The sequence below is a fragment of the Drosophila obscura genome, unplaced genomic scaffold (assembly GCF_018151105.1).
Source record: "Drosophila obscura isolate BZ-5 IFL unplaced genomic scaffold, ASM1815110v1 contig_1, whole genome shotgun sequence".
Classification (NCBI taxonomy): domain Eukaryota; kingdom Metazoa; phylum Arthropoda; class Insecta; order Diptera; family Drosophilidae; genus Drosophila; species Drosophila obscura.
The window spans coordinates 1,275,795-1,299,100 of NW_024542679.1; the positions used below are offsets into that span (position 1 = coordinate 1,275,795).

Genomic DNA, 23,306 nt, shown 5'->3' on the forward strand with positions numbered 1-23,306 from the left:
TGCTGATAATGATAACCCCCAGAGATGAACCCCCTATTGTGGCGGATGGAATAAAAAACAGCTGATGCGGTATGTGTGCCAGTGTATGTGTGTGTTTGTTTGTGTAACTGTGTAATGTTTCAGTGGGCAAACAAAATGTCGAGTAAATAACGGACAAAGTGGAAGAGGAAATTCCAGAAATTTTGGGTGCTTTGCTGCATTGTTTGTTGTATTGACAACATCGCTGGGCTTATCGCCTCACTCTTGTCAGATCAAATATACCAACAATACAACATACAAATACATACATATGTATGTATATATTGTATAGACAGTGGAACCTCTCTTTAAAGAACATCCCTAGTTACGGACAACAGCTGGAAACTGAAGAGAATCTAAAGTAGCTGATAGACAGCATGTCAGGGAAAAGGATGGACTGCTTATATAAATGGGATATTTAATTTAAAGGAAGCTAATTTTGTACTATATTATTCACTGTAAGAATAAATGAAATGCGATAAATATATACAGAAATATATACTTAACAAATAACCCGACTAAAGCTGGCACATTAAATGGTTTGTTGATGGATTGTGTAGCTAAAGAAGTACAACTTACTCTTAAAACTATCATTTGATTGGAGTGCAAAGCAGGAAGTACGCTGATGAACTGCAACAGCTGGAACCGAGCCGAGCCGAGCCGAACAGACAGGAGTAGCTCTGTTATCGGCCTCCCTCCTCTAATGTGTGTCAATTGTGATAAGAGCGCCCCTATATAAAGTAGTTGCATGGGCAGGGCATCTCCCTCTCCCACCCGAGGTTGAATGCCATATGCATGCGTTGCATAAAGCAGCATATCACCCCCACTCCATGTTTGGGGCCGGGCCTGCCATGACTAATTAAGTAACCAAAAAAAAGAAGAGAGAACTCTGAGAGCAAAAACATCTCAAATTCTCAGCATTAAAACGTGCCGACAACTTTGTAAAGGCTGCAAAAAAAAAACAAAACAAAACAAAAATGCACATTGTGTAGTCATTGGGACATGCTTTAGGAGTTTCGATTTTCTTTTCTGGACATGGGCTTACGCTACTTTCTGGAGAAGCTTGTTATGGGATACAATGGGGGATCTCTGATTGTATAAATCAATCAAAACTGTATCAAAATAACGTAAACAACGTAGCCCCAATATTAAATGTCAAAACGACTCCCGAATTCTACTTTAAGTACCCTGTAAAGGGTATACCATGGTCACATACCATCGGTAAGGATTGATTCCCTCCAGGGAGTGCGCTGCCATATGCATTTTCGATTTTTGCGCTTTTTGGTCGTGTGAATCATGAGCATTAAGCATAAAACCGACATTTAGCTGATTGATCTTAATAAGAATTTCTGCAGCTCTGCGGGTTTTGCGGCCAGGAGGCAGGCCGGCGGAACGCTGCTCGCTAACGGATCGCTGGTACGGGTCAATAACATTTTTGGATGGGTCCGCGTCGGAGTCGGAGTTCCAGGCCCAAGCCCAAGTCCATTTGAGGGCGTTGCAGGGCTGCGCCTGCGCAACATAACAAACATTCAGTGTGTGTTTGTTCCCCCAGTGTATCTGTGTATTTCTGAAATATTTTAATAACTCAGAGTCAATGTCAGAGAAGGAGTTTCGGGGTGCAAAGTCTGGGAAGAAGTTGCGGGGTCCAAGTGTCCCTTGTCGGAAATTAAAATTTGCATTTTTTGAGTTATGTTTCTTAAACATTTTTCTTCTCCCTTTCTTTATATGATATCGTTCGGTTTTCCTCTTTATAAACATACAATATACATATATCTTTGTGCATGGTATATGCCATGTGATTTGCACTTAGCCTGGAGCGGAGCGGAGCGGATGTCTGTGCTCGTTTTTGGAATGAAATTTGTCGCCAAAACACGTAAAATTAGCAAAACAAATTTTCGACTGGATTGCGAGGCGGGCGGAGGGTGGCGGGTGCTGTCTGTTGTTCTGTTGGACTGTTGCATATTTCATATATTATTCTGATTCCCGTTTTAAATCGGCTTTATGTTGATTACTCTGTAGAACAGATTTATGCGCAAGTGCTCAATGTAGGAACATTTCATTTACTGATGGATAGGGGGGAAGTAAGTTCCCCTAAAACTGTGCCAACATGAACAAAAAACAAAAACAATATTAGCTGTAGTAGAATACAGAATTTTGCAACACAGAAAGAATTTTTATAAAGTTTTAGCCCAGCAATCAAATTTAGTTTAGTTTACTACGGGCTTAAGAGCTTTTTCTTCGCGATTTTTAAGTAAAAATAATTGAATCTATTTTGTATAAGATTGCATATTTTATAGGCTTAATTTAATTGCATTTCTTTTGTTAATCTTTTTTTTGGAAAAGAGTTTTTGCCGTCACTCCCGTAACATTTTTCAAATAGAGAATAACAATTGAGGATGGGTGCGAGTATTGCGTTGCTTCTACAAATTAACTTTGGTCTACCCAAATAAAATTCACACCCAACTGCATTTGATTTCAGTTCTTGGGGGGTCTGTAAATTGTTTAAATATCGCCATTGCGCAATATGTTTTACCCCCACCCTCCCTGCAGTCAACCACTGTCTATTCAGTCTACCAAATAAATTGAATTAAACTGCAAAAAATAACCGAAAACCAAAAAAGGCAAATAAAACTTGTTTCTGATGTCTGCAGCTCAAATTAAATGCAATTAAACTGGAATTGATTTAACAGCTGAAATTCGGGGAAACTCAGATTCGCTGCCGCTGGCTTAGAAGGAGAATTCTGTTCCGTCTACTTGGGCTCTACTGGCGCACTTGACAGCATCCTCTCCCGGATCTCTCAGGTCTCTCGTTCCATTTATCATGGCACAGCACAGTGTCTCGGGTTTCGTCTAGCTCATGTCTACGCTGAGAAAGAGTTTTTTTTTGATTGGGTCCGTCTCTGTCTGTCCTGTGCCCCAGATATCGCCCTTCCCTTGGGGGCTTGGGTCTGGGTCTGGTCTGTCTCGTCTGCCTTTTGTGTCTTTTGTGGTCCTTTTGTTGTATTTGGGTTAGACGTTAGTCAAGTTTTTGCCCTTTTTTTTTTGGTTGCTTGCCGAATTTGGGTTCTTTGTTTTGATTCGCATTTTTGATATCATTTTACGGCATGTGCGAAGGGGTTTATGTGGTAGGGGCTTTATTTTGTTCGTGATGTGTGTATCCATATATAGCGAAGAAACATGTAGTTAACTATTGCATGTTGAGTATGGGTGTGCAGATTAGTATAAGGAAATTTTGCACTAAGCAAAAATAAATTAAAATAAAAACAACTTTACTTTAAACATTAATTTTACCATATTGAAATTGGCATATTGGTTGGCCACATTTTTTTAGATATTATTTTCTGTTGTTCTCTTAGAGGGACTCTTTAGAGTGATATTTCCGTATGACAATAATTCTAAATTGTTATATATCTTCCGTTTTGCCCATTCTCTTGCCCCCACGCTCGTATTATTTTTCAAATTTGCAATTCCAAAACTTTATAATACGATATCCACATGGCATGGCATGGCGCTTGGAACATTGTCGCACATCTCTGTTGAAAATTTTGCTTAGAACTTTTTTGCACACACAGCCCATCCCAACCATCTCCCATCGGGGCTGGGGCTGGGGCTGGGGCTGAGGTCTGTATATTGCGGCTTGGCTGCCGAAAAAAAAAAAATAGCCAGACAGACATCTGTTTGTGAGCCAGTGTGCGTGTGTGTGTGTTTGTGTGAGAGTATCTGCTGTCTGGACTTTTATTGTACGGCTGACCTTGAATTTATGGAAATTGCATAAGTGGGAACAGAACAACTTTGTCATACTATTAAAAAATACAACAAAAAAAGTAAAATGAAAATATACAAAGGCAGAGTGATGATGACAGAGAAGATCAAGAAGCGAGAGACCTTGGCATTGTACCACAGAAGGACTTTGAATCTAATAAAATAAGAGGAATGAAGTCATGTGTGGCATGATAAATGTACTTTGTGTACAGCAGGATATTTAATGCTTGCAACGGAATATAAATCTTGCATATTTTCAGTGTTTCCGCAGTCCGCACCCTGAGAACCCACATACGTATTTGTATGTATACAAATATCGTTTCCTGGATCGTCAGGAATCTTTATGGCTATCCCCAAACCGAAAACTCACATATCGCAGCAAATCGCTTGCCGCCAAATGAATTACAACTTTGCGAAAACGATCCATGGGAGAGGGAAGAAGAAACCCCCATAATGATCAGACTCAGATAACCCTTATCAAGTGTGCGGCATCGCGGAGTGAAAAATACAAATTATGTTTTACAAACAAAAAGAAAACCAACGCGAGACGAACCTGCCGAATCCCGAATACCCTTTTGGATATTGGATTATTCGTTCCATAAAATACATACAATTTTCATGATTTGATGGTGAGGCTATAGTACGAGTGCTGGGAAATAGGATCACAAGGAGCCATCTTATCCACTGCCTGCCTGCTGAAACTTAACACCCTTCAAAGACAGGGCATGAAATGAATGAAAAATGCCCGAAAATCAGTTTGTTGTTTTCACTGTGTGGATGTTTGCATTGTGCACCTTCGGCCACCAGCAGCGTATTGGGCGTGGCACGCCTAAATCCGGTACAACCCACAATACACACAGATACATATGTGCATTTTGAGCTCTGGGCTGCTCTGGATGCAAATTTTACAGTCTCTGATCAAATTGCAGTCATTCCCCGATACGTGAATGTGTGTGGATAAAATGTGGAATTTTTATTGATTTACAAATTACGGAAATTAGTTTAAAGGGATATATGGAGAAGAGCACTTAATTTGTTATACTTTCCACATAATTTTGATTGAATGCGGGACATCAGGTGGAAGGCACTCAGAGGATTGAGAGCCCTGGTTCCAACAAAGTTAAAGGAATGACTGAACGGGTTACATAATGGTCGCTTTCAATGCCCAGAATTCAATAACAAAATCCACAGTCTTTGTCGAGGTGGACAGGTGTACAGTGTCTGTCTTTCTCAAGATTTTAATCACGGCCATCAGGCAACCGTTTGAATACTATTCACACAACATCGGACAGACAACATCTGTTCAGGATCGATCATATTGCCCAGATTTGCGTAGCAATCACATTGAAATCTTTCATAGTTCGTTGTAAATTTGTAATGTTGGTATTTTTTGGCTCCTTCAGACAGATATATGTATGTAGTAAAACACACGTAGAACAGCTCGGATACAAAATTTTATGCTAGATATTTATTTGTAACAAATCCGAATTAATTGTGCGTTTCCAAATTTCCAATTAAAACATTTTGAGACAATGGCCAAGACGAAGAACGGCCCGTCCACCATTAAGAAGCGACTGGAGCAGCAGGTGGCTCTCCTACGGCGGGAACTGGCAACATCGAGGGTGGATCAGAATGACCTTTGCCGAAAGTATGCGACAACGGTGCGACAGCAGGCAGGCAGCGTAAACGTCGAGGAATCCCTGATGCTGAAGGAGCAGATAAAGATGTTGGAGAAGCTAAACCACGAACAGAGACAGTACATATCCTATCTGGAGGAGCATATAAAAATGATGCCTGCAGAGTACGAGAGCAGGATGATTGCCCTGAAGAAGAGCGCCAAGCTCGCGGAAATGGAACTGAACAAGGTGTACCAGGGAATACACAGCATTAAGGACCAGGTCAAGGAGGTGGACAAACTCAGGAATTGTCTGAACGTTCTCAAGGCCAGACTGAAGCGTCGCGATTTCATCATTGCCCAATACGAGGCCAAGAACTCGAACAGAATCAACATTGTCGATGATCAGCAGGGGCAGAACATGTCTCAGGTTCGTCATAAGCAGGGCCACACCACCACCCACAAAAAGCTAATTGTGCTGCCAAGCAAACGGCAGAATACGCCCGAACCAACGGATGTGCCAGCAGAGTCGGAAACAGAACCCCAGGGAACTCTTTTGATCGATAAGTACAAACGGTTGCAGGACCTCAGGCCTCCGCCAAAGAAGCAGCTAAGGTCCGTTGATTTCAGCTGCCTGGCAGCGGCGCTCAGAATAAAGGGCAACCAGGATCAAACTGATGGCCAGTGAATTGGGGTCTACGAATTCCTCTGATTTCAGATGCCAGTTGCTGCTCGATTATAGCGTTTCCCCTTCCAAGAACAAGTCATCGAAATTGCGTTGTAATTAAATCAGTTTATATAACCCCCCTCTCCCGGCAGGGTATCATATTGTCTGACTTTGGTATACCATTCATGGCGGAACCGGGGCGGAACTATCGTCAGCACTTCGACTGGCCGAGTTCTGGGAATTTTTCAGCATTTCAAGTTCATTGACAAGCAGAGCAGCCTCGAGCCCGAGCAATGCATTCAGCAGTTGAGAAGTCTGGGAGACGAACCTTATACGGTTATTGCACTATCCAAAAATCCACAAAAGCCACTCAAACAGGTTGGGTAATCCGTCTGCAAAAATAATAATATGATATAGGGTCTCGCATAACGGCGCTTCGATTTTGGTTACTTAGATCCGAAACTCTTTTTCTGCTGCGCCAGACATAAGCCCAACCAAAAAGGTTTTCCTTATGCAATGCCTTGGGCTCGGGCTCGGGCCTGGCCCGTAAGCAGGTCACGTTTTCCTTCCATTCTTAGAACTGCATTGGGTCCGGCTATCCTAATGCAAAATTTGTGCATAAAAGCACGTCCCATAAATCGCATAAATGCCACGAATGACAGACACTCTTCTTGCCTCAGATTCCCTCGTAGATGTGTGGTGTCTGAGGGGCTCTCTATTGAATTCTAATGCCGATTGCTGCACCAGGAAGTGCGTGCACACAACATGGGACGACAATCAATCGCTGGTCAATTGAAGCCATTTGTGGCCAGCAATTGGGATTGATTGGCCGCCCGGTTGGATGTAAGAATTGGGCCAAAAGTTCACCAGAATCTAGCTAATTAAAGGTACACACATTTCAGTGATTTGCTCACTTCAAGCGTGAAATGCTTATCGTTAGAAAAAGAATCAGAATCAAAATTGCCGTGAATCAGCCCGCCTCCACCTAATGATGAAATTGACAATTTGTCGAGTGGTGCTTACGGGTGCTTTTTCGGTGGGGAGTGGTTTTTAGCATATCCCATAGAAATTTCGGGTAGGGTGCTCAAACCAGTCCGGTTGGCCTTCAGATACAATTATTATGCATTATATCGGCCCAGAAGGATGACCCTGAGAGAGCACGCATGAACATGTAGTGTACACATTTCGTTACACAAATACGGGCATGGGGGTGTGCCACCCATTCTTGAACTGCAAACAGAATCTCCGCTTGAGACAATTATTATTAATATACTTAGCTACAATGCGTACATTACATTATTATATAAATTAAACACTACATCGCGGCAGCCAGCAGAACATCTAGGGTAGAATAGAGTCCCATCTCCGTCGAGTCATGTGCCAGAAAAGCTGCGGAAATTGTTCTTCAGCAGCAGCACAACAAAGAAAATGCCCACAGCGATGGTAAACAACTGCACGTTGATGACTTTTGAGTCGACAATGGCCTGTAGCATGTTGTAGATGCTTTCCTTGCGTACTTCGTCCCCACAGCAGTCCATAAAGTGACTAATATTCAGTAAATCTAAATGTTTAAAACTATTGATCTGCTCCACACTTTTTTTTGTTTGCGAACAGCTGACAGTGCTGGAAAGCGAGCACAGGCAGCTAGATGATTAACCCACTAAGGGCCGACACGACGATTTCGAAGTGAATGAAAAATAAACAAAATTGTTATCCCTGAGATATAATATATAATTATGTTTACTTAAACACAGAAGTAGCACCTTCCACCTGGTCTGAGGTAAAATTAATGTTTCCTGTGTTTTTAAATACCCTCCGGCACTTAAGGGGTTAATTTGACAACCTACTGCTGCTGTTATAAATATAAATTCTTTTTGTTTATATTATTCGATATACTATGCATCTGATGCACAATGCCATCTGAGGGGTCATCCCAATGACCTTTATCAATTTGAAACCGTATAGAAATACGTGCTTAGCAGGTATGCGCAAACAAAACACACACAACTCTCTTGAACTGTGGGTTTAGTTTTATTAATTAGTTTAACATAACTATTTGCTAGTGTGTAGAGACGAACAATCAAATCCCTGCTTATTGGTCGTTCTCGTAGTCAGCGGGGTTCTTGCGTAGCAGAGCGGTGTGCTTGCGCTCGGTCAGATCGTAGATCAGGTATCCAATGATGAAAGCTGCAATCCAACAAGAATTTAGAGGGGTGTCTATAGGAATATGTGGTTTCTACTTACGTGGAGCCACAATGAAGACATTGGAGCGGAAGCGACGGAACATGTTGGGCACTCCATTGCTGATGGCACCCGCAAAGGCGCGCTGCTCGAAGGGCGACAGCTTGTAGGTGATGATGCCGTGCACCTTGGCAAGATTGCCGAAGTGGGCTCCGTTCAAAATCGACGACAGACGCATATTTCAAGCTGGGGGAGACGGGACAAAGAAGGGAGACTACATTAGCAACAGCACAACAAATTAACCAGTATCTGGATGAAGACACATATGGTTATTATAAACATTATGCACGAGCACTATTGGCCTCCTCTATTGGTCCCGGAGGTTATGTAATTTTTGCACTTCGCTGGCGACCCAGCCTGTGGCCAAGAACGTCTGACCGCAGGGCTCGATCGCTGCACTTTTGGCACCCAGATGAGTATGCATATTTTTAGCGCCCAGCACCTGTCATTTCGGGAAATTATGATGCCAAATATTACCTTGATTTGAATTTTCACGAAGACGTCGTCGCAGCAGCAGAGAAGGTGTCAAACCAAAACCATCGATATTTTGCTGCTACCCTCTACTATCGATGGTTTTGAGACTATCATGATAGTATCGAGCTACAGTCGTTGCGCTTTTGATATGTTACGAAGACGCATTTGTAAACAAATCGACAATTGGCATCTAATTTCTTCAATGGACAAGTTCCTAAAAGGTTTCGATGGTTTTTAAAATTTATTTGAGCACGATACCATTACGATAGTATCGATTGTATTTTTCAAAACATTCAAAGTTGATATTTCTCGATTTTGATATTCGGTTGAATATTACTAGCTAGCTGGGACTCTCAGCCCTACCCAAATAATTTTATCTGATAGATACATAAATTTTCTACAAGATTGGCAAGCTTTCAGAAGTCCTTTTTATTGGATTATTTACATATTAAGGTTCAAAGAAAAACAACATAAAACGAATGTGACGTCGTTTTGTGGCGTTGCCAGACTCGTGCAATTCGTAGTTGGTGCGGGCTGCCATACCATGATATTTTGTGATATGAAATTCGTCAATTTTGATATTCAGTTTAATATTACTAGATAGTTGGCCCTTTCAGCCCTAATAAATAATAATAAAAATAATTTTATCAGATTCCTCAATGAATTTTGTTCAGGATTGGCTAGTTTTCAGAAATATTTTTTATTGGATTGTTTACATAAAAAGGTTCAAGCAAAAACGGCCAAAGCATAAAACGTAAATGTTGACTAAATGTGACGTCAGTGTTGCTGGTCAACCAAGTTTCTTCTATGCATCTGTACTTTTGTATACCTTATTTCCTTTAATTGATGTTAAATGTTTTGTTCCAAGCTCCATTGAAACATTATTTATGATTTTATCCTAGATTGACATGTATTTTACCTATTAATGCATATGTTTTGTGTTTTACATATACATTTATCCCAGTTCTGTTACCTATTATTGGTACTCGTGATCTGAAAAATATCGTTAATATCTTTAAAACAGAGACTGACTAGTTTCTGCATTAATTGGAACCTGAAATTACAAACAATATCTCAAGTCCATAATATCCAGATCAATAAAAGCTCGAACATTTGAGTAGCAATTGCTGGACTATAGCGATTCGTTGGAACCGAAAAATCTCAAGTAAAACAAGAATTAAAAAATAGGTATATTATAGTATATATATTTATGATCAACATTTGTACAACTATGAGATGATGCATCTTACAACTTAATTACTATAATTATTTGCTTAAAAAAGAGCAACACAAACAGACAAGATTTCACATTTTATATGGCAACATTGCGTTGTATAGTATGTACAATAAAAATTTTCATTCACTGAATATCTCTCTCTTTTATAATACATAGACAAAGGTCCAATAGAGCGCATTGAAGGCCAGAAACATCACTGGAAAGAGGAAACGCGATCGCCGATCTATCCACATGGCAATCTCCTGCGGTGTCATGGTTGTAAATGTGGGCGGCGTCTCCTTCTTTTCCGTGTCGATGTCAATGATGTGCTCGTTGCTCATCCGCTCACTGGAGATGGACACGTTATCGGCACATTCGGTCTTGATGATGGGCAGATTCGGCTGTAAGGATAAGGAGTGCAAGGCTTAGCAGATAATCTTCAATTGATTTTTTGATTTTTTGCACTCACATGAACTGTTAGATAATTGTTGTAGCCATGATTTACATTGCCATTGCCGTTGCGCACGCTCTCTGTGCTGGAAACGATGTTGTCCAGGCTCGAGCATGATCTGGCTCTGGAATCGTTGCTGAGGCTGCCGCCAATCTGACGACGCGATGGCCTTGGCGTGAGTGTGGATTTGATGATGTACTTGCTGTTGACCTTCTTCAGCTCAATGTTCTCCTTGCGACGCCATATGGTATTGACAAAGGCGAACTCCACCAGACTGCCAAAGATGAAGAAGGTGCAGCCCAGGAACCACACCTCCGACACTTTGATGTAGCTTACTTTTGGCAGGTTCTTACTCTGTGATGACGACAATGTAATGAACGACAACATGGTGCTGGTTCCTGTACACAAATGATAAATTTATAAAAAGTATTCCCCTATTCGTTGAGTGTGGACCTACCCAACATAATGCGTGGAGGGGAGGCATCTGCCTGCAGCCAAAAGGACACCCACGATATGGCCACAATCATCATGGAGGGCAGATAGTAATCCAGCAAATAGAAACCAATTTCACGCCTCAAATTCACAGTGAAACTGAGCGAACTGTAGTCACCCACTAAAGCAGACGAAGAACTCAGTAAAATATCTACAAAAAAAGTCATAATAAATGGCACTTACGAAATGATCCGTGACGCAGATTGATTTCATCCGAGTGCACAATCGTTGTATTGTGCCAGTAATTGTCCATGTTGTATTCTGTAAGCCGCATTTCCGGATCAAAAGAGATGGGCGAACGCTCCTCCCATTCCAGCACCAGGTCCGAGGTATTGTACATCCCTGAAAGATCAGGAAATCGCCATAGATATCTCCATGGTTGTATGATAAATGGTTTTTACTTACAGCTTTCTATAACAGTGGAGCAGAGCTGCTGGTCAAATGGAAACTTCTTGAAGTTCATAAAGCAATACAGTGAGGCCTGCATGCGGGTGGATATGATGACATTGCCCTCTGGCGACAACGAGGTCAGCACATCCTTCTCGTCCGTGCCCAGAATGCTGGACTCGCGTTCATTGGCAAAGAAGATGTGCGGCAGCCAGAGGCGTTCGCTCAGATGTTTCTGCCCCAAAATGTCACCGCGCTGGAAGGTCTGGTAGGCCAGTCGCTTGTCCTGGAACCGCAACTGCAGCAGGGCGTGCATCTTGAACTGCAGCAGATCCGAGTTTAGGTTCTGCAGGAAGTATACATAGATGCGTGTCTTCACCACAATGGGCAGCCGTTTCCCATCGGTGTCGTATTCTGGTGGTTGGAAAACTTTCTTTAGAATTTATCCCCTTACATTGGGTGCATGCCAGTTCCTTACCAATGGGTCTCTCAAGACGATCGTAGCGGCATACATGGGTTAGGGTCTGTATAAGTTGGGAATGCTGCATGTACGAGGCATTGGCCAAGGAGGGACAGTCCTCCTGCTCGTCCACTGAGGCCCTGCAAAAATATGGTCGAAAGGTTAGAAAACGAACGGAGAGCAAATCTTCAGGTGCCTGGATTGGATGACACATAATCCAGGTATTATAACTCATTTTTAAATGCATACTAATACTACCCCTTGGACAAAGGCAAACGAACTATAAAAATATACTTTAACGATCATAAAAAATTAAATTATTTCGAACAACTCTATTTGAAAGTGACACAATTTATGGGCAAGTGCCGCACATTTTATGATCCCATTTAAAATACTTTTTACTTTAGAAAGTTTTGCCTGGATCACACCTGAGTTGAGCACACAAGCTCCCCGGCTCCAGCAGCAGCAGCTGTGCAAGCTCATTTGGCGCTACCTTAAATCATCAATTGCAATATCGTAATAATTCAAATAAATATTTGTCTCCTCTGCTCGGCAGCTTGCGGTTTTAATTTATTATTATGTATGTAGTTTTCCGCTATTTGCTATTTGTTTGCTTGCGCAACCACAAAGAGTATTCGATTCAATTAATCGATGTGACCTGCTCCCACAACAGGAAACTAATTATAGCCCATATTGATATAGCACCCAGATCTTGAACTTATCCGATAATAAAGCTACGCTACGACCTTTTGAACATTAAAGACAAAAGCCGCCCTGCCCTGCTCTGCCCTGTAAATATTTCTTGGTCGATTTTTGCTTTTCGGTTTCTTATTGCGCATTCGGAGAGTATGTTAATTAAATTCTAATCTTAATTCCTCTGGGGATTTATTTGGGGCAATGATTTATCAATGGCCCTGAAGTTTTTGCGTAAAACCAGAGAACTTTGCTAGGATTTCAAACTGTATACCAATAGATTTGCATCGAGATAAATACCGAAAATTAATTTAAATAAACATTTTTGTTTATTGAGGAATTTCTATCTGAGTGTGTGAGTATTCCCTTAGAGGTTTCTGGAAAATTCCAAAAGATTGCAATAATAAAAATCTCAAAACGAAATTTCACAGCTATTTTTTTATATCAGGAAATGTTTATAAACAAAAACGTTACCAAACTCTATTATGTGTAACCCTCTTGTTATCACCTCACCATTTCTTATCAGTTTTCTCGGTAACATCTTCAGATTTCATTTCCATTTCCATTATCAGAACATAAATTCTTGAAGTTATTTTATCAATGGAATCTTTATGTAGATGTGGATCACCACTTTCAAAATGAATGCTATGGTTTTTCCCGTCTACGCTCAGTCTCCTGCCCAATTTGTCATCTTCTTCTGCTTGTTTTGAGTCAGAGACAAGTTCCATAAATTGTTGTCAATTTACTGAGAAGGCAGCTCCAACTCTTGTTAAAATTTTGGTTTTATCAGACAGACACCCCCACCCATACACCCATGCATACATAGCCATTTGAATGTTTTATCTGACATTTGTAGAGCTAAATATATAGCTAAATATAGCTAAATGTTGTGCTTTCTAATTTGTCTGGAACATCATCAGAAAGGAAATAAAAGAAAATGCAAGAACTTACCCAATGGAGGCTTGAAAGAGGATGATGATTGAGCTGAAGACCAATGTGCTCCACATAACATTTCTGGAGTTGTTCATGTTGATTTTGGTTTTCGTTTTAACTTTGGGTTGGGCGGTAAGGCGGTTAAGCGGTTAGGCTACTCTTTGGGCTGGCCGAATGGGTATTGATTCGATGTCAAATGCTCATGTTTCACACGACGACCTGCTCGCGCATATTCACATTCACTTTGCACACATTCACTTTGAAATGAATGCAAATTCAATTCAATTCTTAATGTTCTATGTAAACACTTGTCTCGTAGTGTAGTTCTTAATGTTCTCTCGAGGACGATTGCCAGTTGCCAGTCTGTCTGGTTGGTGTCTGTTTCTCCAGCTCCAGTCGCTGGCGTTTTGAACTCGCGCCGCGTTTGCGCCCCACAGAAATACCTGGGAGAAGCTGCTGCTTGGCTTGGCTCGGCTCGGATCTGCTCAGGTGCGCTGCTGTCGACGCCGACGCCTCAATGAGCACTGACGGGGGAGGCGAAGCTCGTGCGGTTCGTGTAGCTCTCAGCTTGTCTGTTGTTTTTTTTTGTTTTTTTTTTTTTTTTTTTTGGGGGGAGGCCTTCTGATAAGACCAGTTAATGTTTTGTGTTAGGTTTCTATTGGGATGGTAGCCCCTCCCACCCGTAACAAACAGCAGTAAACAGTGCAGCAGCAGCAGCAGCAGCAGAAGATTCGGAGACAGAGGTTCGATACGTTCAACAGCTCAAAGGCAACAGCGCAGGGTCGCCTGGGGATCGGCTCACTTATAAGCAGCGCCACTCTGGTAGATCTGATCTACACACATCTATTGGGTATACGAATGGGAATGCGTTGGCCATATCGGAAGCAATGCAGCGAAATACAAACCGGTATGAGAGTCGTCTTGGAAAATGCACAGAAACAGAATAGATAAACAGAATAAACGTAACATTTCAGAAGGCACTGAAAATGCAGTCTAGATGCAGTCGCATTTCTTGTTTTGCTGATTAGTCAGGGGAGCACACAAGTAGCTCCAACTAATTACGACTGCGATTAGCCAGGGGGAGTGGAGTGTGGCTGTTTACACAAGTGTCTCCCGCCCACGCGTTCAATTGGCTTGTAATGTTTTCCCCCACAGAGCCCGTTCTCATCAAGATCTCTCTCTCTCTCCTATCTCCCCACCCCTCTGTGTAGCATTATCTTTGCATCTTCAGATAATTTGTAGTAGTTATATAAGTGCTGTGCCATAAATCGGTTCAACAAACTTGTCATTGCGCTCAAGCAAAACTGATTTTACCTTAACAGAAACTATTTAATTCTTATCAGCTTACGCGTACAATGGCGATCCTCTTGGTTGAATAAACCCCTGTCCGCCAGCCAGCGAACGGTCCAAGGGATTATGCTGGCCTGGCCCCACAATCCCCAACAAAACTAAAGGCATCAACAATAATAATGAGGCTTGGCAAAAGGCGAAGCTAAAGCAGCGACGTGACACAGAATTCCGAGTGTGACAATAATTGAATATATTGAATATATGACAAATGGCATGGCCAATTGCGAATGAGTTAATAACGTTTTGTCAAACACATTTACTATAGTCGCCACGGTACTACGAGTACGCATAGACAGTAGTCTGAGACCTGAGTGGATGGATATGAATGCGAAAAATGGTAGCAAAATTGACTTGTAAAGTTTTTAAAGTACGTGTGGAGAAACTGAGCTACTGAGCTTAGATAGCTAGTTAGTTGTCGGATTGAAGAAGTCGATTCCAAGGCGGTGACTAAATTCAAGGGCAGGCGTGCAAATTGCACGGGCCCTAATGCGAGACTTCGACTAAAACATGAGAGAGAGAGCGATCTAGAGCTTTGTAGATGACAATGTTAAACAGTGGGCAGTGCATGACTTCCCTTCTTTTATTCCTTTCTTGCAGAGATCTTAGATCCTCAGTAATAAGTATTTATTTAATGATTCCACTCCCCCAGGCCAACTCCTTGCTGGCATGTAAACATTTTTGGTCCGAGCTGTGGAGAAGACACATTTGCCTACGTCAATTCATCGCCAGAGCATGTTCTCTCAATTTCTCACCCTCTTATCGGGTGTTATTTTAGGAACTTTAATTAAATGAAATGCTCGTAGCGTAGCTGAGCAAATTTGATCTGCGCATATTTAACAAGAAAGCTTATTTAATTATTGTTCGCATTGCCAGTGCAAACAGGAGGCCATTTCTATTCAAGAGCCACTGGCAGGGGCAGTGTCACAGCTAATTTGGCAAGTGGAAAGACAGAACTTGTGTTGGCCTGGCCTGTGCTTATCGCACGGTGCTGTGCTGTGCGGTGCGGTGCTGCTTCCTGACGCTTCTAGGGTATCTTCTGGGACAGGGACAGGGACTGGGACTGTTTACCGGAGTCATTGCCATGGCATGATCTTGTGTGGGGGAGGTGTTGCTTGCTTGGTGTGTGTGTACCTTTTAGAGGTTAAACATTTATTTGCTCCGATTTTTATGGGTCGCTGGCAATGTGATTTTCCCCATATTTGTCCACAAATATTGGCTACTACCACCTGTGCGGCAATGAAGTAAGTCCTGGGTGGCACGTGATCTGTTTCGATGATATTTGAGAGGCTGCTTTCACCGCTGCTCCCTGCCTGGGAGGAGATCTACCGATCGGGCATTGTCTCTGCGATGCCAGGTGGTGAGTCACCTGCTAGAGAGAGGGAAATGGACAGGTTGAGGGGCACGGTACCCGTACGAGTAGTATCTTTATCTCAAGACAACATTAGCTGGCAGGCAGTAGACAGTTGCTTGTGTTTGGATCGCTAAAGCCAATAAACAAGCAAAAAGTTTCATTAATTAAAACACAAAAAAGACAAAATGGGTATGCTATGTAAATAGACGGCAGCAGCAGCAACACCCAACGCAACCAACGGGCGACAAGGGCAATGCCAACGGCGATTGGTAAATATCATAAATAGAATTGCAAATAATCGAAATTAAAAGTATTCGAGTATAGTAATACCGGAGAGATAATCAGGACTGGGCACGGGCACTTGAGTGGTCTGCCTAAATTTAAACAATGACAGGTTGAGCGAGTGCTGGGATGGCCAGTCAGTCATTCGGTTGGGATCTATCTACCTCTTGGGATTTTCGGCTTACCCAGGCAGGTACAAATGTACATACATATCTCGTTTTTGGGTAGCCCAATTGGAGCACTAAATTGTTATCAGCTAGTTGTGGCGTACGCCTTGCCTTCAATGACGTCTTTTGGGTTTAGTGCAGCGCGTCCTAGAGCCGTGTTTAATATTTGCCTTCGCCACTGTGGGGCGTATGCGTAATGTGTTGTCAGAGCGGAAGCTGCTGTAAAATGTCAACCAAACGGAGCTGAAGCTGACTCACATGCGTGACATGACGCGGCACGCCACTCCGAGACTTTTCTTTTATCAGAGCCTTATCAAGAGTCTGCTTTCTGCTCGGGCTATACAAGAGTAATTGACAATCTTGAACATCGCCTTGTTTACAGCAATAATTTCATGTTATCAACTGCATCTGGAGGCAGCCTCGAGGCAGTTTTCGTTTCCGTTGTTGCCACATTTCATCCGAGGCGTGGGAAGCTTGGGAAACCTATCCCAAAAGTTGACACTTTGCATTCACGTGCCAACGAAAATGCCCATCAGCGTAACAGGGTATCCAAGTAAGTATCAAATGCAAGCTAAAACAGAACTTTGGGCTAGCACTGGCGATTGGGGAGTGGGCCAATAAATCATGGGGACGACGTGTTTTTTCGTCTATTTGGCGAGGCGTCCTACGTAGACAGCAAGATCCAAATAAATTATCTAAGAGAACTCACAAAGTAAATATCAGTCACATCAGTCCAAACAAAAGGGGGTCTGTCTAACCTTCTGGTTTTTTAAATAATTCGAGTAGACTGTAGATCTGTTGTACATTTCACGGCGATCTTCACGCTATCATAATATAATCATTTTTATTACTAAACTGGAAGAGGGGACAAACCTCTTCAATCGCTCAATCGGTTTAAGTATTCACTTTGCTTGGGTTCTGTGTGGGGCAGGCAGGGAAGAGAAACTATACGCTTAATTTGCCGTAGGCTAACTATAACTAACACAAAAACAGCCTCGCATTTGGGACCACATAGGCAAGGGGCCGGCCTACTGCTTTGTTGGATTGACCGCGTCCTGGCTGCCGGTGATCGCCGGCGACTTGGCAAAATCCTCGAATGTGTCCTTGACCTTCTTGAGGCCGCGACCCGCATAGCAGGGCAGCATATGGACAAAGCGAATGGAGCCCTTTACGCCCTCGTTGTAGTAGTGTTTGGCCAGGAAGCGCATCTCGCCGGTGTTCGGCAGCTGCGGCACATCGAAGGGCAGCTGTTTTTTCGCCTTCTGCACGTACGGACACAGCTCGGACTTGACGTTGTTGTACAGCTTCTCCGTCTGCTCAGAGTCGTCCCAGATGCCCACTTTGTTGGTGTAGTAAACAGCACCGGCCAGCAGGCCACCGCGCACCAGTAACCTGCGAAAAGAGCATTCATTCATTTCACACTTGTGGCTTACGTAATTATCAAAAGAATAACCATTGTTGCAACTTACCCAATCACCATTTTTGGCTTGTTTGCTTGTCGGAAGAGTGTGTGTAGGGTCAAGTACCGGTTAATATATAAACCAATATTTTGGTGTTAGTTTTCGTTTTCGTTTTTGGAATTTTTCAGATTTACGGATAAATATATATATAGCTAGCTAGAGATGACAATAACAAAATCAGGGTTGATAATGATAGCCAGGGCAATCCGGCGAGACATAACACACTTAACACCCTTCTATTTAAAAAGTTGAGCGCCCTTTGTTAAACCGCGCAAAATAATACTGTTTGTAAAGGCCCCTTGTAGCTCCACCCGCATTACTTAGAAAACAAAAACGACCACCAACATCTTTCACCTGTAATGCGTAAAACATGTTAAGGTTACATAAATTTCGTGGAAATATTAAATATTGAATCGACAATGGGATAACGCTCCGCAGTGTGACCGTATGCACTACATAATTTATCCTACGTAACTAGAGATGGGCGATATTCATCGCCATGTAAATCTGGTCGCACTTTAAGTTTCTCCTAGAGATGACTATCGATAGATGTACTATCGATACATTGCAAGTCGAAAACCGCCTAGTGGCGCCATTTCGATTGTTTCGCAGCAGTTAGCTATTGTATGTGTGTGTATATTTTGAAAAAACTGTTATCAAATTGTGGGAATTCAAAAAACCTCGAAAGAAGTTTATGTGGGACGAATATCATTCATCTGACCACTAGTCTGCAAAAGTAAGATACTCCATCTGGCTTTATGTGTGTGTATAAATAATTATTATTTATATAAAGCAGAATATTTTCTAAGGTTTTCAGCTCGTTGAGTGTTTTAAAAATTACATTTGCACATTTATAAAATTATACAGTAGATTTAATGATTATTTTTACTAGAATTATATTCTTATTATTATTTTAAATTTTAAATGTGGAATAGTTAGAACTCTTGGTCTTTCCTTACTCTTGGTTTTCAGATGGGATGACAGACCCAAAGTACTGTACCCCCAAAATTGACTATAGCAACGCATCATCATCTACATCTAACAATAGTTTATGTACTATGCTAAAAATTTCTGACAGGCTGTCACCGTTGAGTCCTTGGGATAATCCGATGATTAACTTCATCACATTTAAAGGAAATGTAAACATTACGATCCAATCGATTTGGCTGTCGTTTTTTCTTTGACTAATCACCAAAATGTTCGGTCCAGTCCTAGTTAACGGCTTAGCCTGTGAGGCTTCTGCTATAGGTATAGTATAGCCTGCCCCTTGTTCCCAACGAAATCTCATTTATTTAACTAGTGCCAGAAAACAACAAAAACAGAACTGAAGATACACATATGGAGAAAGAAACAAAGCCACCAGCATTGGTACCCCTATTTCGCCAGTTCCAACATTTCCTTTGTCACAATTATGCGACAGTCGCGCTGCAGTTAAGAGGATTATTGCCAGCCGAACAAAGAATGGCCCAGAGTTTGTGCCAATTTATTGAAAAATTCCAATTTCAAATCGAGTGAGAATTTTAACGGGCTTCCGTTTTTGTCCTCTTTTTTTGTTTTTTTTTTGGGTCTTTTATGGTAGTTTTTCACCCATTTTTTGTGCCGCCTGTCAGAATGAGGAGGAAGCTGCCGTTGCCGCTTCAGGTCGGGTCGGGCGACATTGACCCACGTGTCAGGCGATGCGTCGCGAGGTCGCACCCGGGGTTGGCAACGCTTATTAATAGGTTCAGTTCAGCTAATGTGTCGCAACCCCTTCCTCGGGAACAACCCCTACCCCTGCCACTGCTACCGTGTGCACCCGAATAAAAAAATTAAATTTTCCTCATATATTTTTTTTTTGGGCTAAAAAGTTGGCACACATTTTTATGCGAAAAAAAAGGAAAGGAGAAAATGTAATTTATTAATTTCGCATGGACGTGTGACAGTTGGTTGCATCGATCCGGATCCCAATGCTGATCCTTTATTTACACAATGAGCGGTGACCCTTTTTACCCCCTGCCCCTGCGACCCAACGAGATTTTTATGCGAAAAATGTCAAGAAATTTTTTGTTATTTTTTTTGGGATTTTTGTTTTTTGCGTTGGAAAATTCGCATTATCTGTAGAAAATTGCAACTTTACAATGGGCAAGGGTTCACAGCCCGCACCACTTACCCCTTAGCCTATGGCCCGTAACCCCTTTCTCTCTGGGCAGGGGCATCGGGGCATCCCCCTAATGGCTTATATCGTATCATGCATGGATTTCACTTTACGTTCGCTTGATTTGCGCGCTCAAAAGTAATTTGGTGACCTGACCCCTTTCCGTTTTTGGGGTAAAATTTTACACATTTTCAATGAGAAAAATTGTGATCGGAAAACTGTCCAATCTGCCATGTGCCATGTGCATTATGCGATGGCCCATTGATTGCAGCGGACAACCCTTTCGGAAGGGGTTTCTTTCCTTCCACACACTACGCAGAATTGTAAAACTCTAATGAACTTTATTTCGATTCCTTTAACATCTTTTGGGCGGTAGGGGGGCACCCAGGCAACGGGCACACACATGCTTCACACGCGTCTGCATTTCACAGTGGAGAAAAGCAGCTGCCACCATTCGTGGCACTGGATAGGGTCTCGCTGGCTCTCATACTCTCTACGAACGGTTTTTAAAACACAAACCACCCGTGCCACACACAAGCACACATGAGTCTTATATCTTATAGTTTTTTATGAATCTTGTTTACTTATTCGATTTTGATATTATTGGCGCACGCGTCTGTGTTTGCCCAAGGCTTAGGGGCCGGTCCCGGTCCCGGGCCCTGTCCCTATCCGTGTTATTTTTTTCCCCCCGGGTTTCTGGGGTGTTAAAGATAAGAAACGTTTATTGGGTTTCGGGTGGTGTTGGGTTTTTTTGTGTAAAAAGTGACTCTTTTGTGGTTCAATTGAATTGGCTGTGCGTGTGAGTGAGTGAGTGTTGAATATGGGTTTTAAATCAAGACACGCGCCGCCTGGAAATTTCTAAAATGTTGAGGGTCCACTCTTGGACATGTTCCATGTGTGAGGCAGAGAATGGGTAGAAAACTTAAAATCCCGCCTAATGGGATAGCCGAAGGTCTGCCCTTTCAAGTTCTCCATAGAAAGAGTTAGGGATGCTTAAGAGGACAGCTTGAAATAGATTTAAATGAAATATTAGCCATGTCTATGTTTTGATGATCTACTCGTATGATTATTAATATATGTATGGCCGTTCGATGCTGACCACTTTCTACGCTGGCAAGTGGTGCTGCCGATGATAGACATTCTGGTCTGGTGCTTGAGGGGATACCAATCCATCCTTGTTGCCCGTTCTGTAATGCCCTTGTTGGGTGTATTACATAGGAACTTGCAGCATATCTTATGCTCCGAAGACCACACACAGATACATTCGCGCTCTTAGCCATAAGCAGCTTACGCACTCAGTACTTCTGTGCGTGTGTGCGTGTGTGTGGCTGGGCTACGTTTGTATTTGTGGTTGTGAGCGTGCGATAGTGCAGGAAATTTATTGGCGCTTTGGGGGCGAGAATAAGATTGGGGGCCCCTCAGAATGGAGTGGAATGGCTGCAGAGTGGTGGGGGCTTGCCTTTGGACAAGGCTTTTATAATTTTATGCCATTTCTTTCAATATTTATTCTGCTATTATGTTTTTGTAATGAGTTCAAGTTGTTGCCGACATCGAATCGAAGCCCAGAAGCAACAACAACCAGACATCCAGACATCCAACGAGGACGAATATTGTTAGAGGATGACGTTGAAAGTGGAAAAATGTGTACGTGTAACTATAGATTGTTGTCTCTGTTGTGTGTGTGGGTGTGTGTGTATTGCCATGGAAAACTCGGGCTGGCACATAAATTAATTAATTTTGTTTTTCTCTTTTTGTTTTTGTTTTTGTTTGTTTGCTCTGAGGGAGTGAAGGGGCAGAGGAGCAGGCTCGTTTTTCTATCGAAATTTTAGTTAATGGGTAGTCCATATCATTGAACTACTTACGCCATCTCTCTCTCTCTCTCCCCATTCTATTCTCCTTCTATTTTTCCCTCCAACTTTTTGTGTATCAATTTCCCCTTCTCTTTCTGGCATAGTCTAAAGTTACGTTTCTCTTCTATTGATTTTCCATAATGAGGCTGATATCGTACCGTCTTCCACATCCACCGCCGCCTTGTGGGGCCATCGAATTTCATTGCAAAATCACTGCAGGGGAAACTGCTGGCAAGAGGGGGTTTGGTTGGGTGAGTGAAGCATAGATTTTTGGTTTTTTTCCCCCCGGCTGTCATTTCTGACACGCACCCACACACCCACCCATGGCAACACACACACACACACACACAGATGTGTGGGGAAGAACACACACACACACACACATCCATAGACAAGCAATTTTATTGTCATCATTTGATACATACAGTGAAGCATCTCTAGGAGGAAAATTGAATGGTGAGTGCTATGGAGGGTACCTGAGCTTCTGGGTACAGCCTTCAGCGGTACTTCTGCCAAGTTTCGTGGGATTCAAAGATGTTTGCTTATCCTTTCATGGAGGAATCCATCCTACTGTGCAGGACATTTATTCTTTCGATTAATACAAAGTATTCGGGCAAGGCAGTTGCCACTGTAATTACACTCGCATTTTTTTGCACGAGAAATTCCTTGCACAAGGACACGGCAGGATGTGGATATTGTTTTTGCTGCTGCCATTAGCTGTCAAGTCAATCCTGACATTATGATTTCCACTTCATCAGCATGGAATTCCCCACATCCTCCCTCCCATTTCCTCTTGCCAATTCCTGGCTGCTTCCTCGCATAGAATTTTCAATTTATTATCTGCCCCTACGACTATCCTGACAAGTTTCTTTGGCTCCTTTTTTTAATTAAGGCTTGCTGGGTGCATAGTCTGGGAATGTGAGGACGATAGAGAGAGAGAGGGCTTGGTTAATATTTATTGCTATAAATAATTTTGCAAGTTTTATGCGGCTCAACTTTAATTTGCGAAGCGATAAATAACGAATGCGGCCCAGCCCCAACCCCACCCCCAGTCCCAGCTCCGAGAATTCAGCAAACCAAATCCCATTCTCAAAGCCCATTTTGCCCGCTCCACGAATTTTCCCCACACACATGGAAAGCCGTTAAATGAAAGTGAAAAGAAAAGTGGAAAAGTAGCCAGCCAAAAGCAACAACTGCAAAAAGTGCTGAACGCGCAGACAAAGTACAAATTGCCCACAAAAATATAAAAACCAAGCCGGACATAGCCAAAGAGAGAGGCCCACAGGCCCACCGCACAAAACCC

General features: G+C 42.4%; 5 protein-coding genes across 5 annotated transcripts; 1 reads left to right on the forward strand and 4 right to left on the reverse strand.

Annotated features, from left to right (window-relative positions):
* Window positions 1-5,125: 5,125 nt before the first annotated feature.
* Window positions 5,126-6,225, forward strand: LOC111069689. The gene has a single exon (XM_022359853.2). It carries the CDS (start codon window positions 5,313-5,315, stop codon window positions 6,081-6,083), a length of 771 nt encoding a protein of 256 aa, XP_022215545.1. The 5' UTR covers window positions 5,126-5,312; the 3' UTR covers window positions 6,084-6,225.
* Window positions 6,226-7,306: 1,081 nt separating this feature from the next.
* On the reverse strand, window positions 7,307-7,686 carry LOC111069692. The gene has a single exon (XM_022359857.2). The coding sequence runs from the start codon at window positions 7,598-7,600 to the stop codon at window positions 7,436-7,438; it is 165 nt and encodes a 54-aa protein (XP_022215549.1). The 5' UTR covers window positions 7,601-7,686; the 3' UTR covers window positions 7,307-7,435.
* A 359-nt stretch (window positions 7,687-8,045) lies between these two features.
* Window positions 8,046-8,880, reverse strand: LOC111069691 (cytochrome b-c1 complex subunit 8). Its single transcript, XM_022359855.2, has 3 exons — window positions 8,781-8,880; window positions 8,307-8,489; window positions 8,046-8,249 (listed from the first exon to the last, which is right to left on the reverse strand). The coding sequence occupies exons 2-3, from the start codon at window positions 8,479-8,481 to the stop codon at window positions 8,155-8,157; spliced, it is 270 nt and encodes an 89-aa protein (XP_022215547.1). The 5' UTR covers window positions 8,482-8,489; window positions 8,781-8,880; the 3' UTR covers window positions 8,046-8,154.
* A 1,086-nt stretch (window positions 8,881-9,966) lies between these two features.
* On the reverse strand, window positions 9,967-14,995 carry LOC111069636 (pH-sensitive chloride channel 2). Its single transcript, XM_022359778.2, has 7 exons — window positions 13,428-14,995; window positions 11,802-11,923; window positions 11,342-11,737; window positions 11,120-11,278; window positions 10,902-11,057; window positions 10,463-10,842; window positions 9,967-10,394 (listed from the first exon to the last, which is right to left on the reverse strand). Exons 1-7 carry the CDS (start codon window positions 13,502-13,504, stop codon window positions 10,158-10,160), a joined length of 1,527 nt encoding a protein of 508 aa, XP_022215470.2. The 5' UTR covers window positions 13,505-14,995; the 3' UTR covers window positions 9,967-10,157.
* A 2,365-nt stretch (window positions 14,996-17,360) lies between these two features.
* LOC111069637 (MICOS complex subunit MIC13 homolog QIL1) lies at window positions 17,361-18,186 on the reverse strand. The gene is made up of 2 exons (XM_022359779.2): window positions 18,029-18,186; window positions 17,361-17,951 (listed from the first exon to the last, which is right to left on the reverse strand). The coding sequence occupies exons 1-2, from the start codon at window positions 18,037-18,039 to the stop codon at window positions 17,588-17,590; spliced, it is 375 nt and encodes a 124-aa protein (XP_022215471.1). The 5' UTR covers window positions 18,040-18,186; the 3' UTR covers window positions 17,361-17,587.
* Between the last annotated feature and the right edge of the window lie 5,120 nt (window positions 18,187-23,306).

Coding starts and splice junctions, on each gene's coding strand:
- LOC111069689 (XM_022359853.2), top strand. CDS start 5,313: ATGGCCAAGACGAAGAACGGCCCGTCCACCATTAAGAAGCGACTGGAG.
- LOC111069636 (XM_022359778.2), bottom strand. CDS start 13,504: ATGAACAACTCCAGAAATGTTATGTGGAGCACATTGGTCTTCAGCTCA. Junction 11,924..13,427: donor CTCTTTCAAGCCTCCATTGG/GTAAGTTCTTGC, acceptor ATATTTTTGCAG/GGCCTCAGTGGACGAGCAGG. Junction 11,279..11,341: donor CTCCACTGTTATAGAAAGCT/GTAAGTAAAAAC, acceptor CTGATCTTTCAG/GGATGTACAATACCTCGGAC.
- LOC111069691 (XM_022359855.2), bottom strand. CDS start 8,481: ATGCGTCTGTCGTCGATTTTGAACGGAGCCCACTTCGGCAATCTTGCC. Junction 8,250..8,306: donor TGTCTTCATTGTGGCTCCAC/GTAAGTAGAAAC, acceptor GTTGGATTGCAG/CTTTCATCATTGGATACCTG.
- LOC111069692 (XM_022359857.2), bottom strand. CDS start 7,600: ATGGACTGCTGTGGGGACGAAGTACGCAAGGAAAGCATCTACAACATG.